The sequence below is a fragment of the Indicator indicator genome, chromosome Z (genome assembly GCF_027791375.1).
Source record: "Indicator indicator isolate 239-I01 chromosome Z, UM_Iind_1.1, whole genome shotgun sequence".
In the NCBI taxonomy this organism is placed as follows: domain Eukaryota; kingdom Metazoa; phylum Chordata; class Aves; order Piciformes; family Indicatoridae; genus Indicator; species Indicator indicator.
Window position 1 is genome coordinate 38806908 of NC_072053.1, and position 22747 is coordinate 38829654.

General features: G+C 39.8%; 1 protein-coding gene across 1 annotated transcript in view; it reads left to right on the plus strand.

Annotated features, from left to right (window-relative positions):
• The window catches only part of SLC1A1 (solute carrier family 1 member 1), a 54512-nt gene that overhangs the window by 19975 nt on the left and 11790 nt on the right, over positions 1 to 22747 (plus strand). Inside the window, exons 3-7 of the mRNA XM_054398184.1 lie at positions 13286 to 13378; positions 15364 to 15478; positions 18370 to 18412; positions 19491 to 19598; positions 21010 to 21194. Coding sequence (XP_054254159.1) covers positions 13286 to 13378; positions 15364 to 15478; positions 18370 to 18412; positions 19491 to 19598; positions 21010 to 21194 — 544 coding nt within the window. The remainder of the gene's footprint in view (positions 1 to 13285; positions 13379 to 15363; positions 15479 to 18369; positions 18413 to 19490; positions 19599 to 21009; positions 21195 to 22747) is intronic.

The window sequence follows — 22747 nt, forward strand, 5'->3', positions numbered from 1 at the left end:
ACACAAGTCATCCATGACTGTGACATTTGTGCTGCTATTAAGCAGGCAAAGCGGATCAAGCCCTTGTGGTACGGTGACCGATGGTCCAAGTACAAGTATGGTGAAGCCTGGCAGATTGACTACATCACTCTACCTCGTTCTCCATCTGGTAAGCAGTATGTGCTGACTATGGTAGAGGCAAGCACTGGATGGCTGGAAACTTATCCAGTTCCTCATGCAACTGCACGTAACACCATTCTTGGTCTGGAAAGACAAATCCTGTGGAGACACGGAACTCCAGAGAGGATTGAGTCAGACAATGGAACTCACTTCAAGAACAATCTTGTAAAAAACTGGGCCAAAGAGCACGGCATCGAGTGGATATTCCACATTCCCTACTATGCACCAGCTGCAGGGAAGATCGAACGCTACAACGGTTTGCTGAAAACCACTCTCAAAGCCATGGGGGGTGGATCTTTGAAAAACTGGGAGAAACATTTAGCACAAGCAACCTGGTTGGTGAATAGTAGAGGTTCAGTGAATCGAGCTGGACCTGCCCAATCAGATTTGTTGCGAAAGGAGGAAGGTGATAGAGTTCCTGTTATCAGAGAAAAGAATCTGTTAGGCAAAACTGTTTGGGTATTTTCTCCTTCAGGAGAGGCCAAACCTGTCCGAGGGGTGGTTTCTGCTGAAGGTCCTGGTCACACCTATTGGGTGATGCAAGAAAATGGTGAAATTCAGTGTATTCCACAAAGAAATCTAACTTTGGCTGAGAGAGGTTAAATTCAGAGTGTTGCGCAGATACAGCATCGCGCCCAAGAGGAGAGTTCATGAGATCTACGGTGCACGAACCCTGAGAGCCCTGAGTCACCTGAGAGTCCCTGTTCCTTCCTTCGCTCCATCTGCGAGGAAACAAGCTGTTTGCTGTTTTTCCTGTGATTTGACTCTTTTGAATCATCTACATCTGAGATAGCCGGAATGGACTATGGTCTTTATTCACCTATTGTTGTAGATATTATTTTAGATTAGATAAATGATAGTAGCAGCCAATGGAATTGTTTAGAAGGGGTGGACTGTGATGGTTTGAAACTGTCTTTTTAATTTTTCCTTGCAAAGTTCAGAACAGAGAAAGTGAAAGAATGTAAATAAGTCACTATTGGGTGAAAGAAAGCAAAATAACGATTGTTCTAAACACTTCCATTGGATAGATAGAAATGTTTAAGAACTATTACCCAAAACAAAGTAGGCATTCTGCACATTCTGCGTTCGGCAGTGGGGACAGTTGCTGGGCTGTCTGGCTGCTGTTTCTTCTTCTCTTCTGGCTGAAGATAACACACTGACCTTGGCAGCTAAGTTAACAACTTTCTGCTTAACTAACTCTGCTTCTCTGTCCAGGGGGGTCTGGGGGGGAAGCTCCTGGGAGAGAGAGGCCCCTTTGGGAGGGTCCCCTTGGGGGGAAGCAAAGGGAGATCGATTGTGCTTTTTCTGTTGATTGTATATATTTGTGAATGTTGTGAATTTTGTATATTTGTACATATTCATTGCATTTCATCTGCTTGTAAATACAGCTTTTCATTTGCTTCCAGACTGAGCTAGCCTGGTTATTGTCGGTGGGGGGGGGGATTTCAGCTCACACCGACACATCTGGCATCTGGTCAGTCCTTCTGTTTGTCTATTTAATTTTCAATTCACTGATCTGACAGAAAACTATAAATAAGGAAAAAAGAATTGCTTGGTTCAAAGGCTTTTTGAGGCAAATGCAGGAGTGGAGAGGGAAACTGTGGCCAGGAAAGGGTTATGGAAAGAAGAGTAAAGCGTCCCTGTTTTGGAAGAAGCAAGCAAGCCATTGGCTGGAACCCTGCCATGGTATGCTAGAATTTGCTAACAGCTCATCCAGAAGGGAAAATTTAGAAAGATTTCCTGATCAAGACCAAAGTGGAGAGACAGCCTCCTACCAGCCTTGTGCTGGTGATCATAAACTTCTGGGCCTGGTGATTCAGCCAGTTTTCAATTCACCTCACTATGCAGTTATCTAACTTGTGCTTTGTCAGTTTTCCTGTGGGGATGTTGTGGGAGATAGTGCCAAAAGACTTACTAAAGCCAAGGTAGTCCACATGACTTTGCCCTTCTGAATTTTAGCACCAAAGCAAAATCCACACTTCGGAGAATACTGTAAAGAATAGAACAAAGAAGGGAAGGGTAAATTTAAGGGATTATCCAGGATGTGTCTTCAGCTATGCCTGTTACCAAGACTAGAATCTCACGGTGATGTGGGTGCATCTCTCTGCATTTGGCTGTGAACCCTCCCTGGAACGAGACACAAAAGTATTTTTCTCAAAAATAACTTCATCATTGTTGACTACATGCAGGACATAAAAGGATAGCACCACAACCTGCGTACTGGGACCAGATGTGTTCCTGATCTCCTCAGGGTTTGCATATTATGCAGCCCCTTTTAGGGCTTGTATCCAATATTCACAGCTATCAGATCTGTGTACGTATTCACATGCTTAGTGACAGGCTTTTAGGGCACCAACAAATACGAAGTTACTTCAGTAAAACTGATGCAACACACTAGCTGGGCAAGAATAACTATCTTTTTAGTTTTAAGCTAAAGGGATGCTACTTAGGTTTCCTTTGCTGCAGGCTGAAAGTGTACACAGAGACAAGTGCAATGGGTTTTTTGGGTGCATAGTTGTAACCAGGCTGTGGTGCTAGGTCCAAGAGCATCTAGGAAATTTGGATGCCTATGGGAGACTATTTTGTGAATGTGTGCCACATTAAAATACCTGCATGCTCTAGGTGATCCTGCTCTGTCAGGGGGCTTGGACTAGATGATCTCTTGAGGTCCCTTCCAACCCCTAACGTTCTGTAATTTTGGTGACTAGTAACATTTTTGCACAAGAATCACCAAGATCTTTTTGAAAATACAGTGTGTATTTTTCTGGTTTACGATTAGAATGTTTTCAAAGGTAATGTTGTGTCCTGAAAAGCATCAACTTATACATAGGCTTTTGAGAGAGTGAGCTTTGCCCAAATGCATGTACCATGACCGGATCCCTGTCCGGTCAATCCCTGGACATGATGATATAATAAGCCCACAGCAGTGACAGTGATGGTGGGAATCACTCCTTGAGATTCCAGGGCTTTCTGCAAAATATAAACTACTAGCAATTTTCACTTGTCTGGGGTACTCCTGTCTTAGTGGAAAAACTTCCACCAACTTCTTTGATTAGATTCTATCTTTTAGAATAAATTCTCCCTCTGGTTAAATGGAGAGCTTTGTAGAATGTGATTTTCCTTCACAAACCCAGTTTCTCAGAGTGTAAAAGAGGGAAGGCATTGTTTACGTTGATATTTTATGTTGCTTACAAGTTGGAATTTGTTTGATTTTTAAGCTGACCTTCCTAAAGGCTGAACTGCAGCCTAATAAAAAGCTAACTTGAGCACTTAGCTTTTCTCCATTTTGAAAAATTTGAAAAGAGTGGTTAATAGGGCCTTGTTTTGGTGACAGAAGAATCTGATTAGTGCCATATGCCCTGGTGAGACCACACCTGGAATACTGTGTCCAGTTTTGGGTTCCCCAACTCCTGAGAGACGGATCTGCTGGAGACAGTATAATGGAGAGCCACCTGAGCATCTCTGCTACGAAGAGAGACTGAGAAACCTGGAGCTGTTGGTTTGTGGGCTATCACTATTTCCAGGGTTTCACCTCTCTCAGCAGTCCCCATTTCTGCAGGTCCAGGAAGTACAGCTATTGAGAGATGCTCTGTGACTGAGGCATCCTTAATAGGTCCTGGATCACCAGCAGGCACACTAATTTCCAGTCCTTCCAGTCCTAGTCTAGTTTAACATACACAGAAAGTGTTGCTTGAGATACCTGCATGTTCTTTGCTTGCTTTTTTATGTTTCTGAAGTCAAAAGAACGACCAAAAAAGAGGCAGGTCCGTTATAGAATATTAGTAAACTAGTTATCTGGGCTCAGGCAGGAAACTCACCTTGTCCCTTTGTGTCATGTACATTGTGCAAAGAACAGAAAACGATACACTGCTGTTACTGAGTTTTGACTTCAGTTGTCTGAGGTCCTGTCCCTTCTGTCCATGTGCAGTCATTGAGGCAGGAAGGACGGCAGAGTCATGGGCTATTAATGGACTTTGTGCCTATCCTCTTTGGATTACTTCTGTCAAAGTCATCTACTCCTTTTCCATCAATATTGGTTGACCTCATGCAACTGAGGGAGCTCCTACATTATTTAAGGTTTTAAATTATAGCAATAAAACTTTGAAGTGCACTTCTGGTTCATGGAGCATGATTACCACCAGCTCTCAAGGGCAAAGAGCCCCAACACAAGAGCCATTCTGCAGCTTTGGCAGTCGCTCTTCCTGTCCCAGCCATGTCAGCAAGGGTCTGCTGATGGCACCACTGAATGGGTCTGACATCAGTTGGCATCTTATGCCCTTCTATTTTGAAGCTCAGGACATAAACAACAATTCCACTATAGAAAGCAGATTGCATTCACTTTTAACAGAATTTCCTTGTGTGTTGACATCATGACAGATTTTAAAATGTAGTTCCATGTTTAAGCTTTCTTTTTAAGATTCTGGGACCTAAACCTCATCCTTCTATATGTTTTACCACTTGTAATTTTGAGATAATTCAAGTATTTCACTACTCCAGGTTTTATGTATGGACTCCATACATTTTGCACTTGCAACAGTGCAGAGGCAGTATTTCTGCTACATCAATGAACCGAATCTGATTTTTCTCTCATGAATCTTGCTGGCCTGTCCGTCTTGGCAAACTGATGTCTCATCTTCCCTCCTTACAAGCTCTTAATATAGTCCTGCCTGAAAAGGCATTAACTTGAGATTATATACATTTTAAGAGCTCTCTAGAGGAAAATTAAAATTTCCTACATATAATACTATTTGCAAATAAGAGGAATGGAAGGCAGTACTAATATCTTCATTCTATATGTGTTATCCAGTACTTGTATCTTTTTAGGGAAAGATCATAATACAATGCTATGATGCTGGTTGTGCCAACTGCCTAGAGGACAGCACAACTGCCCTGGGACCCCTGAGCAAACTGATACCAACAGTCAGAATCTTTCCATCTTACCTGAATTTCCTTCTATTTTATAGTGATTTTGCCCCATTCATTGGCATAAGCTATTCATCTCCTTTCCTGTCTTATAGTTAGAAAGGTTCATACCAATGAATTTTCAACCCCATCCTAAATTATCCAGGACATCCTCTTTCAATATTTGAAATAGTCTTTGCAAATGTTATTGCATTATATCCTTTAGTCTGTTTATATATATATGTATATATATATATATATATATATATATATATATATATATATAATATATATGCAAACAATCAGAAACAACAAACATTTTTTCAATGATTCTTCCAAGTTAAAAGACCAGTATTTATCATGCTAATCCAGTGGTAGTCTCACTACATCATGTGAAATAACAGTCATTTGTGCCAAAGAATGGGGATTAATTAAATTTCTGGGAAATCTGTTGAGAAAGTAATTGCTATAAGGGATCATCAAAGGGATCAAAGAAATCCTTTTCCTTTGCAGTAAGTAACAATGAAATTTGAATAGGCAGGATAATTGCTGTTACAGAGGGACTGAAAGAATAGGTTGAAGACTTCTAGTAAAAAAGGTTGAACTCAGAGATAGTGGGTCATCTAAATTCTCATTTGAGAGACTGCATATCACATTGTGTTGCAATTTTTATTTGCTGTAGCTTCTTCATTGTGTGATGTTCTCAGCCAACACCTGACGCAGAACTGGCTTCCTAATGTTACTTAGCTATAGATCTCAGTTAGTGAAAGACTATATTAAAAAGACAATTCAGAGTGCCAGGACACAGTAAACAGGAAGGCAATTTAAGAAAAAAAAAAAGTAAGTGACAGAAATTTGAGAATGATCCATGGTAATAACAGCAGCATCTGAGTTCTTTATCTGTGCTTAGAATCTTGCTACCTGAAGTCTTGAACATGGGTGATATTTCAGTAAACAGTTGTGAATTACTTGTTTGTTCCTTACAGTCTTGTTCATATGCAAGGTATGGTATGGCATTTCCTAAAGAATTCCACAGAGCAAATTCCCATTCAACCTGTTTTTTAAACTTAGATTTCAGGGAGCATATAAAGAAAGTGGGCTTAGTAAATTACAGGACAGTTCCAACTGAAAGGGCAGAACAGGAGAGAAAAAAGCTCAGTCTGGAATGGGAAGAGGGAAAAATCACAGACAAGTCAAAGATGTCTTCAATGAAGCATAGGCTTTGAATTCATCAGTGTTATGGTGAGTCCCTCTGCAGCAGTTATTGTCTGAAGTGTATACAGCAGGATTTTCCCTTTAACAAGTGGGCACAGGCCAAGGACAAAAGGATAGAGAACAACTGTTTTTGGTACTCTTGTTTTTCAGAAGCCCTGAGAAGAGCATTCTTCACACAGAAAATGAAGAGATAGCAGTAGGATTGCCATGCAAGAGCAAACATCCGAAGTGTGTATTTGCAAAGAGCAAACATCCGAAGTGTAGATAGCCACGCCACCAAGACAGGTGAAAAAAAATCAGATTAGTTGGCAGATTTAATATTTAGTCTATTCATGCTCTTTCTAGGTCTCGGGGAGTGCAATGTCAGTGCACGTCCTTGCTTAGGAAGAATTGTTGTGGATAGATGAGTCACAGGGGAGATTGTATAGGTGATGCCACTTTGCCTGCAGCCGTCTCTCCAAACCTGACCTCCTGTTTATGAACTGTTCTGAATTCATAGGACAGCAGAGAGGACCTTTCCTTGCTGTCTGAAAAGGAAACTTTCTCACTTGTATCCATCACCCACCTATCAAACAATGACAAAATTTACATGGAAATAGGATGAAATCTAATCTTAGATGCATGTGAGTTCTTCCATTCATTACATTAGCTGATTAGAGCTGGCTCTAGCATGTGTAACAGAAATGCAAATTTGGATTTTCTTAAACACGTAGAAGAGTAAGAAAATAAGCAATAAGCACGCTACACAAGTCAAACTGGAGCTAGAATTTGGTGTTCAGTTCCTCAAGCAAAAATCGTGAGTTACTTCTGAATATACAAGCCAAATACTGTTTTGTAGATTCCCATTTCAAACAGAAGAAAAGTAGGGCAGTTAATTAAAAGTTTTCAGTTGCATCTCAAAGAGATTACTGTTACAACTTGACCACCAGCTTGACCAGTGATCACAGGATTAAGTGGGAATGGTCACAGTCAAATGCAGTTGAAATTTTGAAACGGCTCATGTCTTAAATTAGGAACACTCACAGCTCCATCTTTTAAATCTAGGGAACTTTATGCATTTATCAAGGGCACTGTGTCTGCACTGTGTAATTCTTTTCTTTTTGCCTAGTATTTGTGGAAGAGTAATCTTACATTTTTTCAGCAACATAGTGTACCCATGGTAATAAAAAACCACTACTATTTTTATATAAAACATGTGGTCCCCTTGGAATGACTGCTGACTGAAATTCTCTATATGCATCTTAAGATTCTCCAGTGTTTTCCTGTTTTCATATGTTTGTAGCAAATTTCTGCAAAAAAATTTTGAATGGACCTGATTATTCTGAATGACCATAGTAGCACTTCTGTGAATTAGTGGCTGCACATGGCAGCTGAAAGAGCCAAGATGGAAGGGAAAAATGAAAACATGGGAGAGGCTGAGAATTCTTTCCTGATAGCTCTAGCATCTGCAGAAATTCTTCAGTTAAAGCAATAAGGCTGGTGGCATTTTAGAGCAGTTTTAGAACTGTATTTTGTCCATGAAATGTCTTAGTCATAGATGAGAAAGTATAAAAGCTATTGTATTTTACTGTTGAAGAACTTTTGTTGCAAGGTTTTTGTTGCAATAGTGAATTAGATGTCAGAACCCTGAGAGAATTGTGCACAGTTGATGTGTGCCATACTTTGTTATTTTGCCTCAAAAATGAGATTAGCACCTGAAACTAATCAAGAAAGTTACATGGTCGCTGGCAGTTGTGTGAACACAGAAGCTTCTTGAGCCAGACTGTTCCCTCTGGCTCTGAGTTGCGCTTAAGAAGAGGATTCCACCTGTGCTAGGAGCTAGCTAAGCAGCATCAGTCTCTGTACAGAGAAAACCCAATTCTTAATCAAGTATAGCAGTGCTGGCAAAGGGAGATAAACAGCACAGCCTTTGGTTAGTGGTCAGTTTGTTGTGCAGATAAAGTGGGGTGGTGGAAGACATGTATCCTGTCAGTTTCCCTTGAGCTTCAGAAGTTTTGAGAACAGCTAAGCACTGCCAGAAATGCCCTTGATGGTGACAGTGAAATTTGTAGAGCAGCAAAACAAAAAGAGCCAAGGTGTCTAGGTGTGATTGTTATCGCTGAACAGCCAATCACAGCACCAAATTATAGATGCAATCTTTCATAATATAGTGAAAAAGAACACCTTATGCTCAACTGGGCATCACTGTAAAACCATATGACAAACTTAGGGTATAGGCGTTATCCCCCTATGGAACCAGTAAGCAGAAATCACTGGAAGTCAGAATAGCCTTGTGATTGTTTCCAGTCCTTAATACAATCCTGTCCAATCCCAAATCTCACAGGCCCACAAGATCAATGAAGAACTTGTGCTAAAGCCATTCAGACATGCATATATTTTTATAGGCCTCCAAAGTGAGCACTGATACAAATCCTGATACCATCATAAAATTCCTGGTTTATGTAGGAAGTGTAGGTCATTCTAATAGACAGGACCAAAAGATGAGGAAGAGCTAATGGTGTAGTAAGCTTTCAACATCTTTGAAGGTTTTATTAGTGCACTATAAGTGATTCCTTTTCCCGGGTTCCATTAAATAAAATTTAAAAATTAGTATCAACAAGTACTTGATTTTTTTATCTGAGTTTATAGGTTGCTCCATACATACCACCATCAACTCTTAAGTCTATCTTAATGACTAGTTTCAGAGAAAGATAAAGAAGCTTTATAGTATGCAGATGCAGAATAATTTCACATCGTAAAGGTTTCTTGGTATTGCTATAAACTGAATCACAGAACCACAGAGTCACAGAATGTTAGGGGCTGGAAGGGACCTCAAATGATCATCTAGTCCAACCGCCCGGCCAGAGCAGATCACACAGGAAAACATCCAGGCAGGTCTTGAATATTTCCAGAGAGGGAGACTCCACAAACCCCCTGGGCAACCTGTTCTAGTGTTCCATCACTATCACAGTGAAAAACATTTTCCTCGTGTTTACATGGAACTTCCTATGCCTCAATTTCCACCCATTTCTCCTTGTCCTGTCACTGAGCATCACTGAAAAGAGACTCACTCCATCCTCTTGGCACTCACTCTTTATATGTTTATAAATATTAATGAGGTCACCCCTTAGTGTTCTCTTCTTCAAGCTAGAGCCCCAGCTCCCTCAGTCTCTCCTTGTAAGGAAGATGTTCCACTCCTTTAATAATTTTTGTGGCTCAACACTGGACTCTTTCAAGCAGTTCCCTGTCCTTCTTGAACTGAGGGGCCCAGAACTGGGCACAATATTCCAGATGCAGCCTCACCAGGGCAGAGCAGAGGGAGAGGGAACCTCTCTTGACCTACTAACCATACCCCTTCTAATACAGCCCAGAATGGCTTTGGCCTTCTTAGCTACAAGAACACATTGCTGGCTCATGGTCAACCTTGAATCCACTAGGACCCCCAGGTCCTTTTCCCCTTGACTTTTCTCCTATACCAATACACTCTTTCCCAGGTGCAAGACTCTGCACTTGTCCTTGTTGAATTTCATTAAAATTCTCCCTGCCCAACTCTCCATCCGGTCTCTCACTGAATGGCAGTGCAACCCTCTGGTGTGTCAGCCACTCCACCCAGTTTGGTGTCACCAGCAAACTTACTGACAGTGCACTGACCCTTGAGGAAATCCACTAGTTACAGGCCTCCAACTAGACTCTGTCCCATTGACCACAACTCTCTGACTTCTTTCCTTCAACCAGTTGCCAAACACTCCCCCATTATCCAGACCACACTTCCTCAGTTTAACTGTGAGGATGCTGTGGGAGACAATGTCAAATGCTTTACTGAAATCAAGTTAAATCATATCTACTGCTCCACCATCATGTATCCGCCTGGTTATGTCCTCATGAAAGGCTATCAGGTTGGTCAAACATGGCTTCCCCTTGATAAAACCACGTTGACTGCTCCTAATGACCTTCTTGTCCTTGATATGCCTAAGGACAGCACCAGGGATGGAGGTGAGGCTGACCAGTCTGTGGTTACTTGGATCATCCTTCTTACCCTTTTTGAAGATTGGAGTGATGTTTGCCTTCCTCCAGTCCCCAGGCACCTCTTCTGTCCACCATGACTTACCAAAGACTAAGAACTGAAACTACTGGTTTCTTAAACCTTAACTCTCTTTTACTAAAGTAATTACAGTCACAGAGATAGATATATTAACAGGTTTTAATACCAGTTGGTGTCTTTTGTGATCACCTCCCTCAAGTCTTGTGCATCACAGCCACAGAATTGCATTCCATGCTTCAGTAGCTGTAGCTGAATTAGACATCTCTTACAGGAAAATTCAAGGAACTAATCTGAAATACTGCAGTTTTGAAATGCCCAGGATGCCTGTTTAAATTCTGTATGGTAGGCTATGTTTATGGTTTATCTACTCAAACCTGTTTAAACAATTTAAAACTCAGGCATAGGCTGAGGGAAGGAAAGAACAAATAAAATAGTTATAAAAGTTTAGTAGTAACCCACAGTAGATACCGAAGTTTAATTACACTGGTTTTGTGATCTTATCTTTACTTACAAAACTGCAAGCTTTCCATTTTGAGTAGAATGTGTGCCATCTTAGTTTGAGAAATGTTACTTATGAGCTGAAATCAGTGTTAGTTGCATGCTTTATCTAGTACATATTCCATTAACTCTTGCATTTATGACGAAAGAAATAATAAAGCCATGATATTCCTTCAAAGCAATGTAATTCTTTGAGACGACAACCGGTAGCTACCAATTATAATGTATTATCAGTTGCGCACTAAAGACAGTAGGATGTATCTGGAGGGAAATCTCTTCATATATTGTGTTTTCCTATGTGTAACAAGCTAACAAGAAAAAAGCAAAGCTTCTCAGCATAGAACACCAAGTGCAAACCTGTGTCTTTGGCACTTGTAGTGAATGTTACTGTGTTCTCTAAATGGAATTATAATCCTGAATGCAGTTTCGTTTCAGAGTACAAAACACCAAACCCACACCTGCCATCCTCAGAAGATACTTAATTCAGTCATGTCTGTCTGACTGATCTGCATGTTTTTATAGCAACTAGCAAAGCACTGTGGAAGCACAAGCTGAATTGTAGTACAGCTCAGTCACTCACAGGATCATTATCCAGTTTCAAAAGGCAAGGGCAAAGTTTTCCCTTAATTATACCTCTATAACTCCAATCAGCATAACAGTTTGCAAAGGGATTTAATTTGGAGCCAGGAGAATGGCTGTCACAGGAACTTCACATTAGTTGTAGAATCTTTATAACAGTAGTCCAGGGGAATAACCTTGCATGATCATTAGGCTCTTGGCTGAGTCAGCAAGACCATCAAGAAAAAAAACCACTTAGGGCAAGTTTTGTGAAGCACTCTGCCCCATGAAAGATTATTTTCTTACTTCTATTGTCTGTCTAACTGCTGTTGACAGTCAATACAAGTTTTAGAATAAAATTCCATTATTTGTATTTTTAATGAACTTTTCATTAAAAGATATAGAACTGCGGCAATACCAGTTGCTCTCTTTTAAATACATGATGTAAAGTCTTTAAGTCTTTTACATCTTCAGATGTAAAAGTTTGAATACTAATAGCCGTTTAAATGAGCTCTTTTTACTGTCCACAGAACCCATTTATTTATTATTATTCTCAAGTTGTCACTGCCATGATTTCCACAGCTGAACCCACAATCATACAAAATTCCTCCTTTCTGCCTGTTTTTTCCTGATTCCCAAGGTGAGAAATAAAAATGATGACCCAGATTCTGTGTTTGTGCTTCAAATAATACCTTTAGTGCTGACAGTGGCTTTTTTTTCCCCCGAATTCTCTTGCCATATGAGTAGTTCTTTTATTATCCTTATTTGCTGTACAAGTGAGTTAGTATTTACATCCTGATTTCTGCATGTATATCGACTGCTCGGTCCCAAAATAACCAAATAGGTGACGAAATAAAATAACCTTCATTCTCCCCTCCTAGTACTGTTTGCATTTTGAATAACATTTAACAGAACAAGTAAGACATTATATGAATGCTCTAGGTGCACGTTGCTACTGCTGTTAATACACCTTCTGAAGGAAACATCAGTGCATGGTTAAAGTATGCTTGCCAAGATCCTTTTTGAGCTCAAAGATCAATAAGTTACATTTGTGTCAGATCTTTTGATTTTTCTTCCTTAGTTTTTGAAACTTTTTTTTCTCTGCAAAATTATGCTTCTCTGAGGTTAAATGTCGTCATAGTATTTTTGCTTTATATACAAGGGAATCTGGCCAGTGTTTTATAATCTAAGTCAGTAAACAAAAATATAAATGGATTTCAAATGTGTATAGAAGATGTAAGTGAATTATTAACTACTGTGGTTATAGACAGTCAAGTTTTACAGTCACAATGCTCATTTTACCATGGTTACTTAATTGTAAGTGTGCAGATATAACTGTCAGTCTTTTAAATAAAAAAATACTTTATGAGAAGTTTTACATAATATTGTTGCCAGAAGGAAAATTCATCTTAGTGTAACACCTGCCTCAGCATTTTCCCCCACCTTCATTAATGAAGATGATCCCACCAGAATGAGGATTACTTGTGTGTGTGTGCCTTTGAGCCACCTTGGACAACAGCCCTGGCAGTTCCCTTCCTGTGGCTTTTAGTTTTAAAGCTAAAATATTACAGATTTGACGAAAGTGAAGATATTATTCAAGTGAATATGGAAATATACTGTAACATACTTTAATAAACCAAAGAAATGTAATTGATCATGAACATCAGGGAATTAGAAAATTTTTACTATATTCTTTCTAGAAAAATCAAGGAGACAGAGACAGATTTTTGTAAAGAAGCAGAAGCAAATATATTGGTTTGCTAAAGACATTTTTCAGAAGTCCAACTGTCAATTAGGTATTTAAAAACATCTTGAATAAGTTAAAAATTCCTGTGGAAAAATAAGAGGCAATAAGTAATTGCCGTTACAAAAAATAGTGAATTTCTTCTTAGAATGTATTTTAGTACGTGTTTTTTGTGGTTATTGTTGCAGGTGTTGCTGCTTTGGATTCCAGTGTTTCCGGGAAGATTGGTTTGCGAGCAGTCGTATATTATTTCTGCACTACAGTCATTGCTGTAATACTAGGTACTCTCTGTTACTTTGACTTTTAAAATCCCTAGCTTTGCCTAATTAGAAGTATACAGTGCTATGATTTTACTAATTTCCCAAGACAGGATGAGATGAAGAGAGAGACAGGAATCTTACCAAACACCTTGACATCCTTGTAGTCAGGTACAGGTAGAATTTAGTCCTGCTGACCACAGATGGGCTGTATTCATATTCAATATGAAGCCATAGAGAGTTTTACCATATTAGGAGGATTACCATATTAGGAGGATTTACCATATTAGGATATTAGGAGGAAGTTCTCCACAGAGAGGGTGATTGCCCATTGGAATGTGCTGCCCAGGGGGGTGATGGAGTTGCCATCACTGGAGATGTTCAAGAGAAGACTGGATGAGGCACTTGGTGCCATGGTCTAGTTGATTGGATAGGGCTGGGTGATCGGTTGGACTGGATGATCTTGGAGGTCTCTTCCAACCTGGTTGATTCTATGATTCTATGATTTCAGATCAGGGAGAATTAGGAGCTGTCTGCTTAAGCAAACCTTGACCAGCAGTGTGAAAGCTGGGTGAACATCAAAGGCCAAGCTTAACTACAATTTCCACAATAGCAAAGTGCTATATCTTTACTGATTCTCAGGTGTGAGCATGTGTAGTGTGTCTCACCTGAAAGAATGACAGAAATTACTGCTTTCCTTGTAATCTCGTTTCCTTCCTATAAAGTTTTTGCCCCCTCTGTCACTGGCAGGCTCCACTCCTACCTCTCTGAAGTCCAGATCTCCTCTATAGAGGAAGTTCATTCCCTGCAAGCAAACTTGAAATTATCCGTGTTTTTTTTAAACAAGTATCTTCAGCCTGCCTTCTTAAATTAAACCATTGGCTTATTTTTGTGAGTATGTGTGAGTACTGTGCCTAGATAGCACCCACTAAAAAGAAACAAAGTGTACATCATATGTGGCCTACGTGTAAGGCAAAGTAGTATTTAACAATAGAAGAGCATCACATACAGGCATACAATGCCAGATATCACTGCAGTTATACTGTTTAGTCTGTCTCCTCTGTCTGGTAATTTCCTGGGAATATATAGTAAGGAAAATAAAAGACTAACATTAATATGTATCTAACTTTGGGACTGTCCCTACCGTGAGGGAGAGTGGTTAAACCAGACAATCTCCAGCAGTCCCTGGTGTTCTGAGTTGTTGTATGATGCTATGATATGAGTTGTTTCATTGTGCAGAGTTAAACAAAATCAGTTCTGCTTTTATTCACAGCTGTCTTTAGAAAGCTTGTTCCTGGCTGGCTGAAGCGTAACGCAAATGCCTCTTTTCACCCTACACTGGGATTTGGTAGCTTCATTTGCTTTATGTTTGGATTGGGGTATTAAAAAGAAAAACAACAAAGTACAATTGGAAACCCTTGTATTTCATAAACCAGTAAAATGCCTAAAATGAAGCCAGTAAAATAAATGTGAGGTTTGTTGTTGATTTCAGTATTCACAAGGTCAAAGGTAGTATTTCTTGCCCATAATTTTTTATTTCAGTCTGTTTCTGAAGGCTTTATGTAACTTTATTGCTAACTAGCTCTACCAAAACATCCTGTTGTACTTTGGGATCACAGGACAATGCATTTCTATTCATATCTGAAAGTCAGCAACAAGAGCTGCATAAGGGAGAGGTAAATAGCAAATCAGAATATCACCATGCAAAAGTTGCAGAATACTTCAGATGAAGCCCATCTGAAATAATTTTTCCTCATGGTAAGCAGTAGTACTGTATATGCAAAAACAAAGCTAGAGTACCCAAGTCCAGTGGCAAGGCTGCAAGCAGGTCCTATACTGGGGGAGCTCACACATTTAAGGACACCACCTGTAGACTTGTCTTTTCTGAGCAGCCCTGGCAAGCACCCCAGGAAAACATTTGGTGAGTTTAGCTCACAGGATACACTGAGGCAGGATGCACCAATACCTCTGCTTGCACTAGAGCTCTTCTTCTGGTTCTCCTTCTGCAGGGATTGTCTTAGTGGTGACTATTAAACCTGGAGTGCCTCAAACAGCAAATGAGATTGACAGAGTAGGTAGTACTCCAGAAGTCAATACTGTTGATGCCATGCTTGATCTGATCAGGTGAGGTTTTCTTTTTTTCTGTTCCTTGTTGCGTAACTCCAACCAAATACAAGTAAAGTTGTGATGTGTAGTACAATTAAAATGTTTTCTAAGGTTGCTTGGATGGATAAGGACAGAATAATTTGTATTCCAAAGGGTTCAATGTTTTAGAACACTTAAAGCAGTTCAATAAAATTCTCTTTTCACCATTGACTTTGGCAAACCACTTACACCAAAAATTCCCTCCTTCCCAGAAACTGATATGCAAGATTTACCTCTTATGAAAGAAGTTACATAGACAATTACATAGACATCAATGACATAGTGGGGTCAAGTGCACCCTCAGCAAGTTTGCAGATGACACCAGGTTGAGTAGTGCTGTTAAGATGTTAAGAGAGACAGGTTGCCATCCAGAGGAACCTGGACAAGCTTGAGAAGTAGGTCCATGTGAACCTCGTCAGGTTCTAGAATGCCCAGTACTAGTGGGTTGGCATAATCTCCCAGTATGAATACATGAGCAGTCCTGCAGAGAAGTACTTAGGGGTAGAGGTGGATGAAAAGCTGGCAGTGTGTACTTACAGCCCAGAAGGCCAATTCTATCTTGGCTGCATCAAAAGAAACAGTCAGAGAAGGTAATTCTTCCCCTCTGCTCTGCTCTGGTGAGACTCCACCTGTAGTCCTGTGTCCAGCTCTGAAGTCTGCAGTGCAGGAAAAACATGGCCCTGTTTGATTGTGTCCAGAGGAGAGCCACAGAAGTGATTGGAGGGCTGGAACACCTTTCCTGCGAAGAAATGCTGCAAGACCTGACAGTGTTCACCCTGGAGAAGCGAAGGTTCTGGGAGACCTTATTGTGACCTTTCAGTTTTTAATGGTGCCTATAAGAAAGATGGGAGCAGTCTTTTTAGCGGTGCCTGTAGCAATGGGACAAGGGCTAATAGTTTTAAACTAAAGGAGGCTAGATTTAGGCAAGTTATAAAGAAAGCATTTTTTACTGAGGATGGTGAAACACTAGAACAGAGTGTCCAAAGAGCTGGTTGATGCCCCATTCCTAGAAACATTAAAGGTGATGTTGGACTAGGCTCTGAACAACCTGATGTAGTTAAAGATGTCTCTGCTCGCTGCTGGGAGGTTTGACTAGATGAGTTTTAAAGGTCACTTCCAACCCAAACCATTCTATGATTATATAAAAATATCTAGAAAGTATTGAATGGTTGATGGCTTATTGACTGGCAGCTTCTATGTCATCCAGCATAGAAAACCAGCTGAGACTGCAGTGTTATATTCCCTATTCTCAAGGCAGAATGTAGAGTGAAAGACACAGTGTGCAAAGGTTTTTTATGGTTGCACAGTTAACAAGTTTGCTGCACCACAGCTGTATAAGGCAACCTTATAATGAGCCTTTCTCCATCAGCATCCAGGAAAATGATAGCTATTTAAAGTGGCTAGAAGGAGGAAAACCCTAAACAGAGGACTTGAGTAGGTTTTCAGAACTTGCATGTCTGAGGAATTATTTTAAAGATCACTGAACAAAAAAAAAAAGAAAGAGCATTTTCAATAGTGGGCTAAACGTGTCCCTCAAAAATCTTTCTGTGGCTTGGCTTTTTTTTTCTCCATCTGAAATTGGTCTTCTTTCCATGTCACTATTCCTGCCAACTAGTTTATTTTTGAAAAACTTTTACTTAATATGTAAGAACCAACTGCCACATAATGGTTGGACTTGATCTTAGAGGTCTTTTCCAACTGAAATGATTCTGTGAATCCATAGGTAAAACTGCCTTTCTCAGCATTTTTATTTGAGGAAATGTGACTGGCTATTGCAACCGCAACCCCAAACACACAGTTCTGTGACATGTGTAAAATACACTCATGCATATTTACTTATATGTATATATCTGCCTTGGAAAAGTCACCATGCAGTTGCTGTCATCTGGGGCATCTCTGCCCCAGCACAGATCAAGGTAGACCTCTTTGAGAATAACTCTGTTTCTCTGAGGTTTTTATGTGAGATAGTTAACAGTCCTCTGCCCCAAATCCCTGTGTTCACCCAACCCATAGCTCTTCCCAGCCTCTGTCCCTTCCTGCTTGTGCATGACCAGAATGGCAGCTCTTTGGATGGCTCATCTCATTCCTCATGGTTACTTGCCCAGGAATTAATGAGGGGTGCCATCAGTGTCGGTATAAAATCTAATGCAATCTGTTACCAGTAACTTCCACATGAACATTTACACATTTACAGGGCTGATGTAGTTTCATGCATGAAAAAGCCTTCCTATAGTAAGAAGTCATATGAATTGTAATTCAGGGTTTTACTGCAGTTTATAGCTCAGCTTATAGTAAACAAGTATAAAACTGTAAATTAGTAGTTTGATCCAGCACACAACTAGATTCCACTGCTTCTGATCTAATTTCCTAATTTTGCAGTCTGCAAACATGATTCCTGACCCTGGAACACCACATGGGAATCTTCCTTCAGCCAAGATTAGCTTATGAAATTGAAACTACAATAGAGCACACTAAATATCTGCTTCTTTTAGCACACTGTTTCATAAGAGGTTGGGGTTTTTTTTCTGCCGATATTTGACAATTGCTATCAAAACAGTGCTGTATTCCTCATGCAATTGACAGATACGATGCAGAGGGAAAAAAAACACTGGGTTTAGTTGCTTACCAAGACAAATGTCAAATACTGAAAAATAAGCCAAAAAATCAACAGTAGGAAAACAATCAGCAGATAACAGGGAGTCCTTATTCCTTAATTTTTTGGACATCTGATTCTGCTAAATACACTGCTTTCAGGGGAAAGAAACACAAACAGCTCTGTGCTTCAGGTAGCATATTTTTTTCATTTGGTTTATGTAAACAATGTGCTCCTAGTACGCTATAAATCTGAAATGCCTCTACTTTCTTAACAGGAACATGTTCCCAGAAAACCTTGTCCAGGCCTGTTTTCAACAGGTAAGTTTGAATACTCCTCTCTGCTACTGTAGTTTTCATTGCTAACTACTCATTATTATCCTTTTATGGCCCCCAAAAGTGTGTCAGATAAGAATTATTTCCAAGGAGTCCAGGAATATCTTAATCTCCCATAAAAAGCCTTTGTTTTAAAGGCCTCATGGTTTCATTTGCTTTATGGTAAACACTGTTATCAGCATGGTGCAGAAACCAAGTGTTTTGTAAGACTTTCCCTTTCAGGACAGGCAGAGTTCACAGAATCACAGAATGTTAGGTGTTGGAAGGGACCTCGAAAGATCGTCTAGTCCAACACCTCTGCCAGAGCAGGATCCTGGCAGATCCTGGAGTAGGTCACACAGGAATGCATCTGGGCAGGTTTTGAATGTCTCCAGAGAACACTCCACAAACCCCTAGGCAGCCTGTTCCAGTGCTCTGTCACCCTCACAATGAAAAAGTTTTTCCTTATGTTCATGTGGAACCTCCTATGCTCAGCTTGCACCTGTTGCCCCTTGTCCTATCATTCAACATCACTAGGAAGAGCCTGGCTTCATCCTCTCAGCACTCACCCTTCACATATTTATAAACACTTCAGTCTCCTCCAAGCTAAACAAACCCAGCTCCCTCAGCCTTTCCTTATAGGAAAGATGTTCCACTCCCTTGATTGTGTTTGTGGCTCTGCCCTGGGCTCTTTCAGACAGTTCCCTGTCCTTCTTGAACTGAGGCGCCCAGAACTGGACACAATATTCCAAATGTGGCCCCGCAAGGCCAGAGCAGAGATGTCCTCTTGCTGGAGCTGTAGCTCATCCCCACAAGACTGCACCAGGTCCCCAGAGTACCTGAGAGCCTATGGGGCAGAATTCATAGCATATTATCTGTGAATCACTTCTTTGATCTACAGCATCTGATGTATGTAACTGTGATGTCTCATATGAACTGGGAAATAACATTTGTCTGTTTACTACCTTCAAGTTAGATTAATTCCTTTTCCATTATTTTTACACTTTTCAGTTTTCTCCTGTTTCTAAAGATGTTCTTCTGTTGTTTTGTTTTGCTCATTTGTTTGTTTTTAATACTTTTATAGTATAAAACCAAACGTGAAAAAGTTGAAGCTACAACTAGCATGGATAAAAACAGCTCCACGTTTCTGGAAGAACCTGTCACATCTGCTACGACAGCAGAGGCTTCAGAGGTGTGACCTTTATTGTTATATTCCTTCACAATATACAAAGTGGAGAGAAAGAAGACTGAACAAATTTGATTTAGTTGGTGTGATTAGTGATTGAGAAAAGGAAGGAAATGGTACATAGATAGGTTTCAACAAGGACACGACACTTAATAAGTAAGTGCTAGAGGTGATTATGAGGATCTTCAAGTAGGTCTTGAGTCCAAACATAATAGATGATGTAAGAAAATCGTCTATTCATGCATTCATTAAATGTCTGTGCTAATGAATTGTTGATTTGCTGAGAAATTAAAGAAAACTATTACTGTGGAAAGGCTAGATCTGTATCAGCAGGAGATGTTTGATCTGCAATAAGCTGATCAAAAAAAACTTATAAAAAGCCTTGCTTAGCTTTCAAATAAAAAAAAAAAAAAAAAACCCAAACCTGAGCACTGCAGAAAGAAGAGAATGGAAAATCTTCTTTTTTTGTTGTTTTTTTTGGATGGAAAGCAAAATGGTGGAAGGCATTCATTAACTAATAGCTTGTTACTCTGAAAACAAACCAACCAAACCAAAACAACCCAAACAAGTAAAAAGATAAACATAAAGAAGTTTAACAAGCCTCTTATTAGGGATGTTCGTGGTTTATAAAACCTGAACTTAGACTGGAGAAGAGAGAGAAAGGAGTTCAATAGAATATGAGCACAGAAATATGAACACTATCAAATCAATATGCATTTTATTATACTATTTCCTAATTTCATCTCATAGTGAGAAAAGCATAGGAACATAATCTATATCAAAAGACATGAATTAAATCCTGAAGCAGGATGGAAAATTTCACCCTTTGCTTCGTATGTTTGTATTGCACAAACACAAAGGAATGTGTAAATATCTACCTATGTGGTAGGATTTTTTAAGTTACATGCATTCAGTTCTGCTATAAATTATGGAATTTCACCGATTTCAGCTGAACAACAGATTCATAAACTTGGGGGAAAATTGGACACCGTTGTCTCAGTTGTTATGCAGTGGGCTGTTTATCTTAAATCCAGGCACAAACCCTCAAGCTGCTCAGAAAAAAACCCACAACGATTCTGTGTCAGCCATGTTTCATTCTCCACAGAAGGGATTAAGTCTTGCCATACTTGGTGTCAGAAGTCTATAGAACAGGCAACACAGGGTAAGGGATGCTTTATCTTCTGCTAGGGTTTGGTCAGATCCTTGCATAGCTTTCAAATACAAAGCTTTCAAAGACAGTTTAGCGCTACCTTCATTCCTGAACTTGTCTACTTGGTACTGCCAGAAAGGGAGTAGAGTGGGGAAGAGCCTCATGCCTTTTCAAAGAAAGATCTCAATGTGTTTTCATTTTAGAACTCTTTAAAGTAAATTCCATGTTTACAGGCAGTAACTTCTTCCTCTTGAATCTAATCTGTAGAACAAAACCCAAGAATACAAAATCGTTGGCATGTATTCCGACGGCATCAATGTACTGGGGTTGATCGTCTTTTGTCTTGTGTTTGGAATGGTTATTGGGAAAATGGGAGAGAAAGGACAAGTGCTGGTGGATTTTTTCAATGCACTGAATGAGGCTACAATGAGGATAGTTCAGATAATTATGTGGTAAGTTCAAGGACATACTGGCATTTTCTAACAACTTTTTTAAGTGGATTTTGTCTTTGGAGAGGTAGGAGCAGACTTGTACTTCCTTTGCTTTTATATGGAGCTTTACAGCAAACAACTTTAAAAGAAAGGCTGGTTAAAAATTTCCTTCCTACAGATCTTTTTGAGGAAACTGGAGATCAGGGCTTCTATTTACTACATACTGCAGAAACAGTCCTATTGGTACACAAGAAACCACAGGTTTTCAGGCATTCTTTCTAGAGATTTATATCAAACCGGTGCAACTGCATCAGTGATTTGAGAACTGTAGAAGCATTATCACCCACATGCCTTTTTCAGTCTTGAGCACTGAAAGGCTGATAGCTGCTATGTTCACAGGATAGCTACTCTTGGATCTAAGTTTCTTTAAAACTGTGCATTCACATGCAAGCCAAAGCACAGAGCAAAATCCAAAATGGTATGTAAAGTACAACTAGGCATCATTTACCTTTTGGTAATAGATTTTCTGAGACAACAGTCTTTCAATATTGTCTCATAACATTTTCAGACAGGAAGAAAAACCCACCCAATTTTAAAATGTAATAACTCATCTGATAGTGGGTAAATAGTCTTCACAGTTATTCGTGTAGCTTTTGTCCATGTAGATGACAATTACAGGATCAGAACTATAAGCGCACACAATCCTTTCCAGAGGATGATCTTACATGCACAGTGCCTTGAGCCATTTACTATAATACTCTGCTCATATCTCCATGTTTCACACAAATGTTAGCATATCAGATCTGGCCCTTCCATGGATTTTGTTTCCTTCACAGCACACTGAGATGCATGTAAAAAGTAACTATGCACAGAGTTTAGTTGCATACTTCTTGCTGCCTTTAAAGAACGGTAGATTAGTTTCTGCAGCTTGTCCTGTGCTAGGCAGCTGGTTCAGTCCCCATCTGAGTTACAACCCCATGAAATAGGCTGCCTCCCTCTGCAGAAAATTACTGCTAATGAGACCACAAATACAAGATCCTACTCTTAAGATTGACTACCCTTTGTCTTGTATGTGCCTGAAGCTGTGACTGCAGGCTCTCAGTGTCTCTGTAGATGTTGGAGCCATTGTCTTGAATAAGGTAGAATTTGATTCTGATATTGTGAGGAATTAATTCTGATTTTAGCAAAGTCAGGGCTCAGAGGAACTAAGCATCCCTCCTTTGCACAAGGAGAAGGTACTATTTTATATGTGGACAGCACACACACATTTTCAAATTCGTAGTTTATATTTTATAAGTATTGATACATTTAATACAGTCATAAATTCATTTGTGATACTCAAAGCTCTAAAGCATCAACTTATCTCTGTGGAAACCTGCTGTCTGCTAGCAAAATTAATGCAGTGAGCTGGTGCTACAATAAGCTGTGATTTTTGCCTTGAGTTTTGTGTAGGCAATAGCCCATGTAGCTGTTACTGTTCATAAAGTATGGACTTGTGTGAGTTTGCTGGGGTATGGAGACCTCTCCATCAAACAACACACTGACAGACTCATGTACAGCCCCCAGTGCTGCAA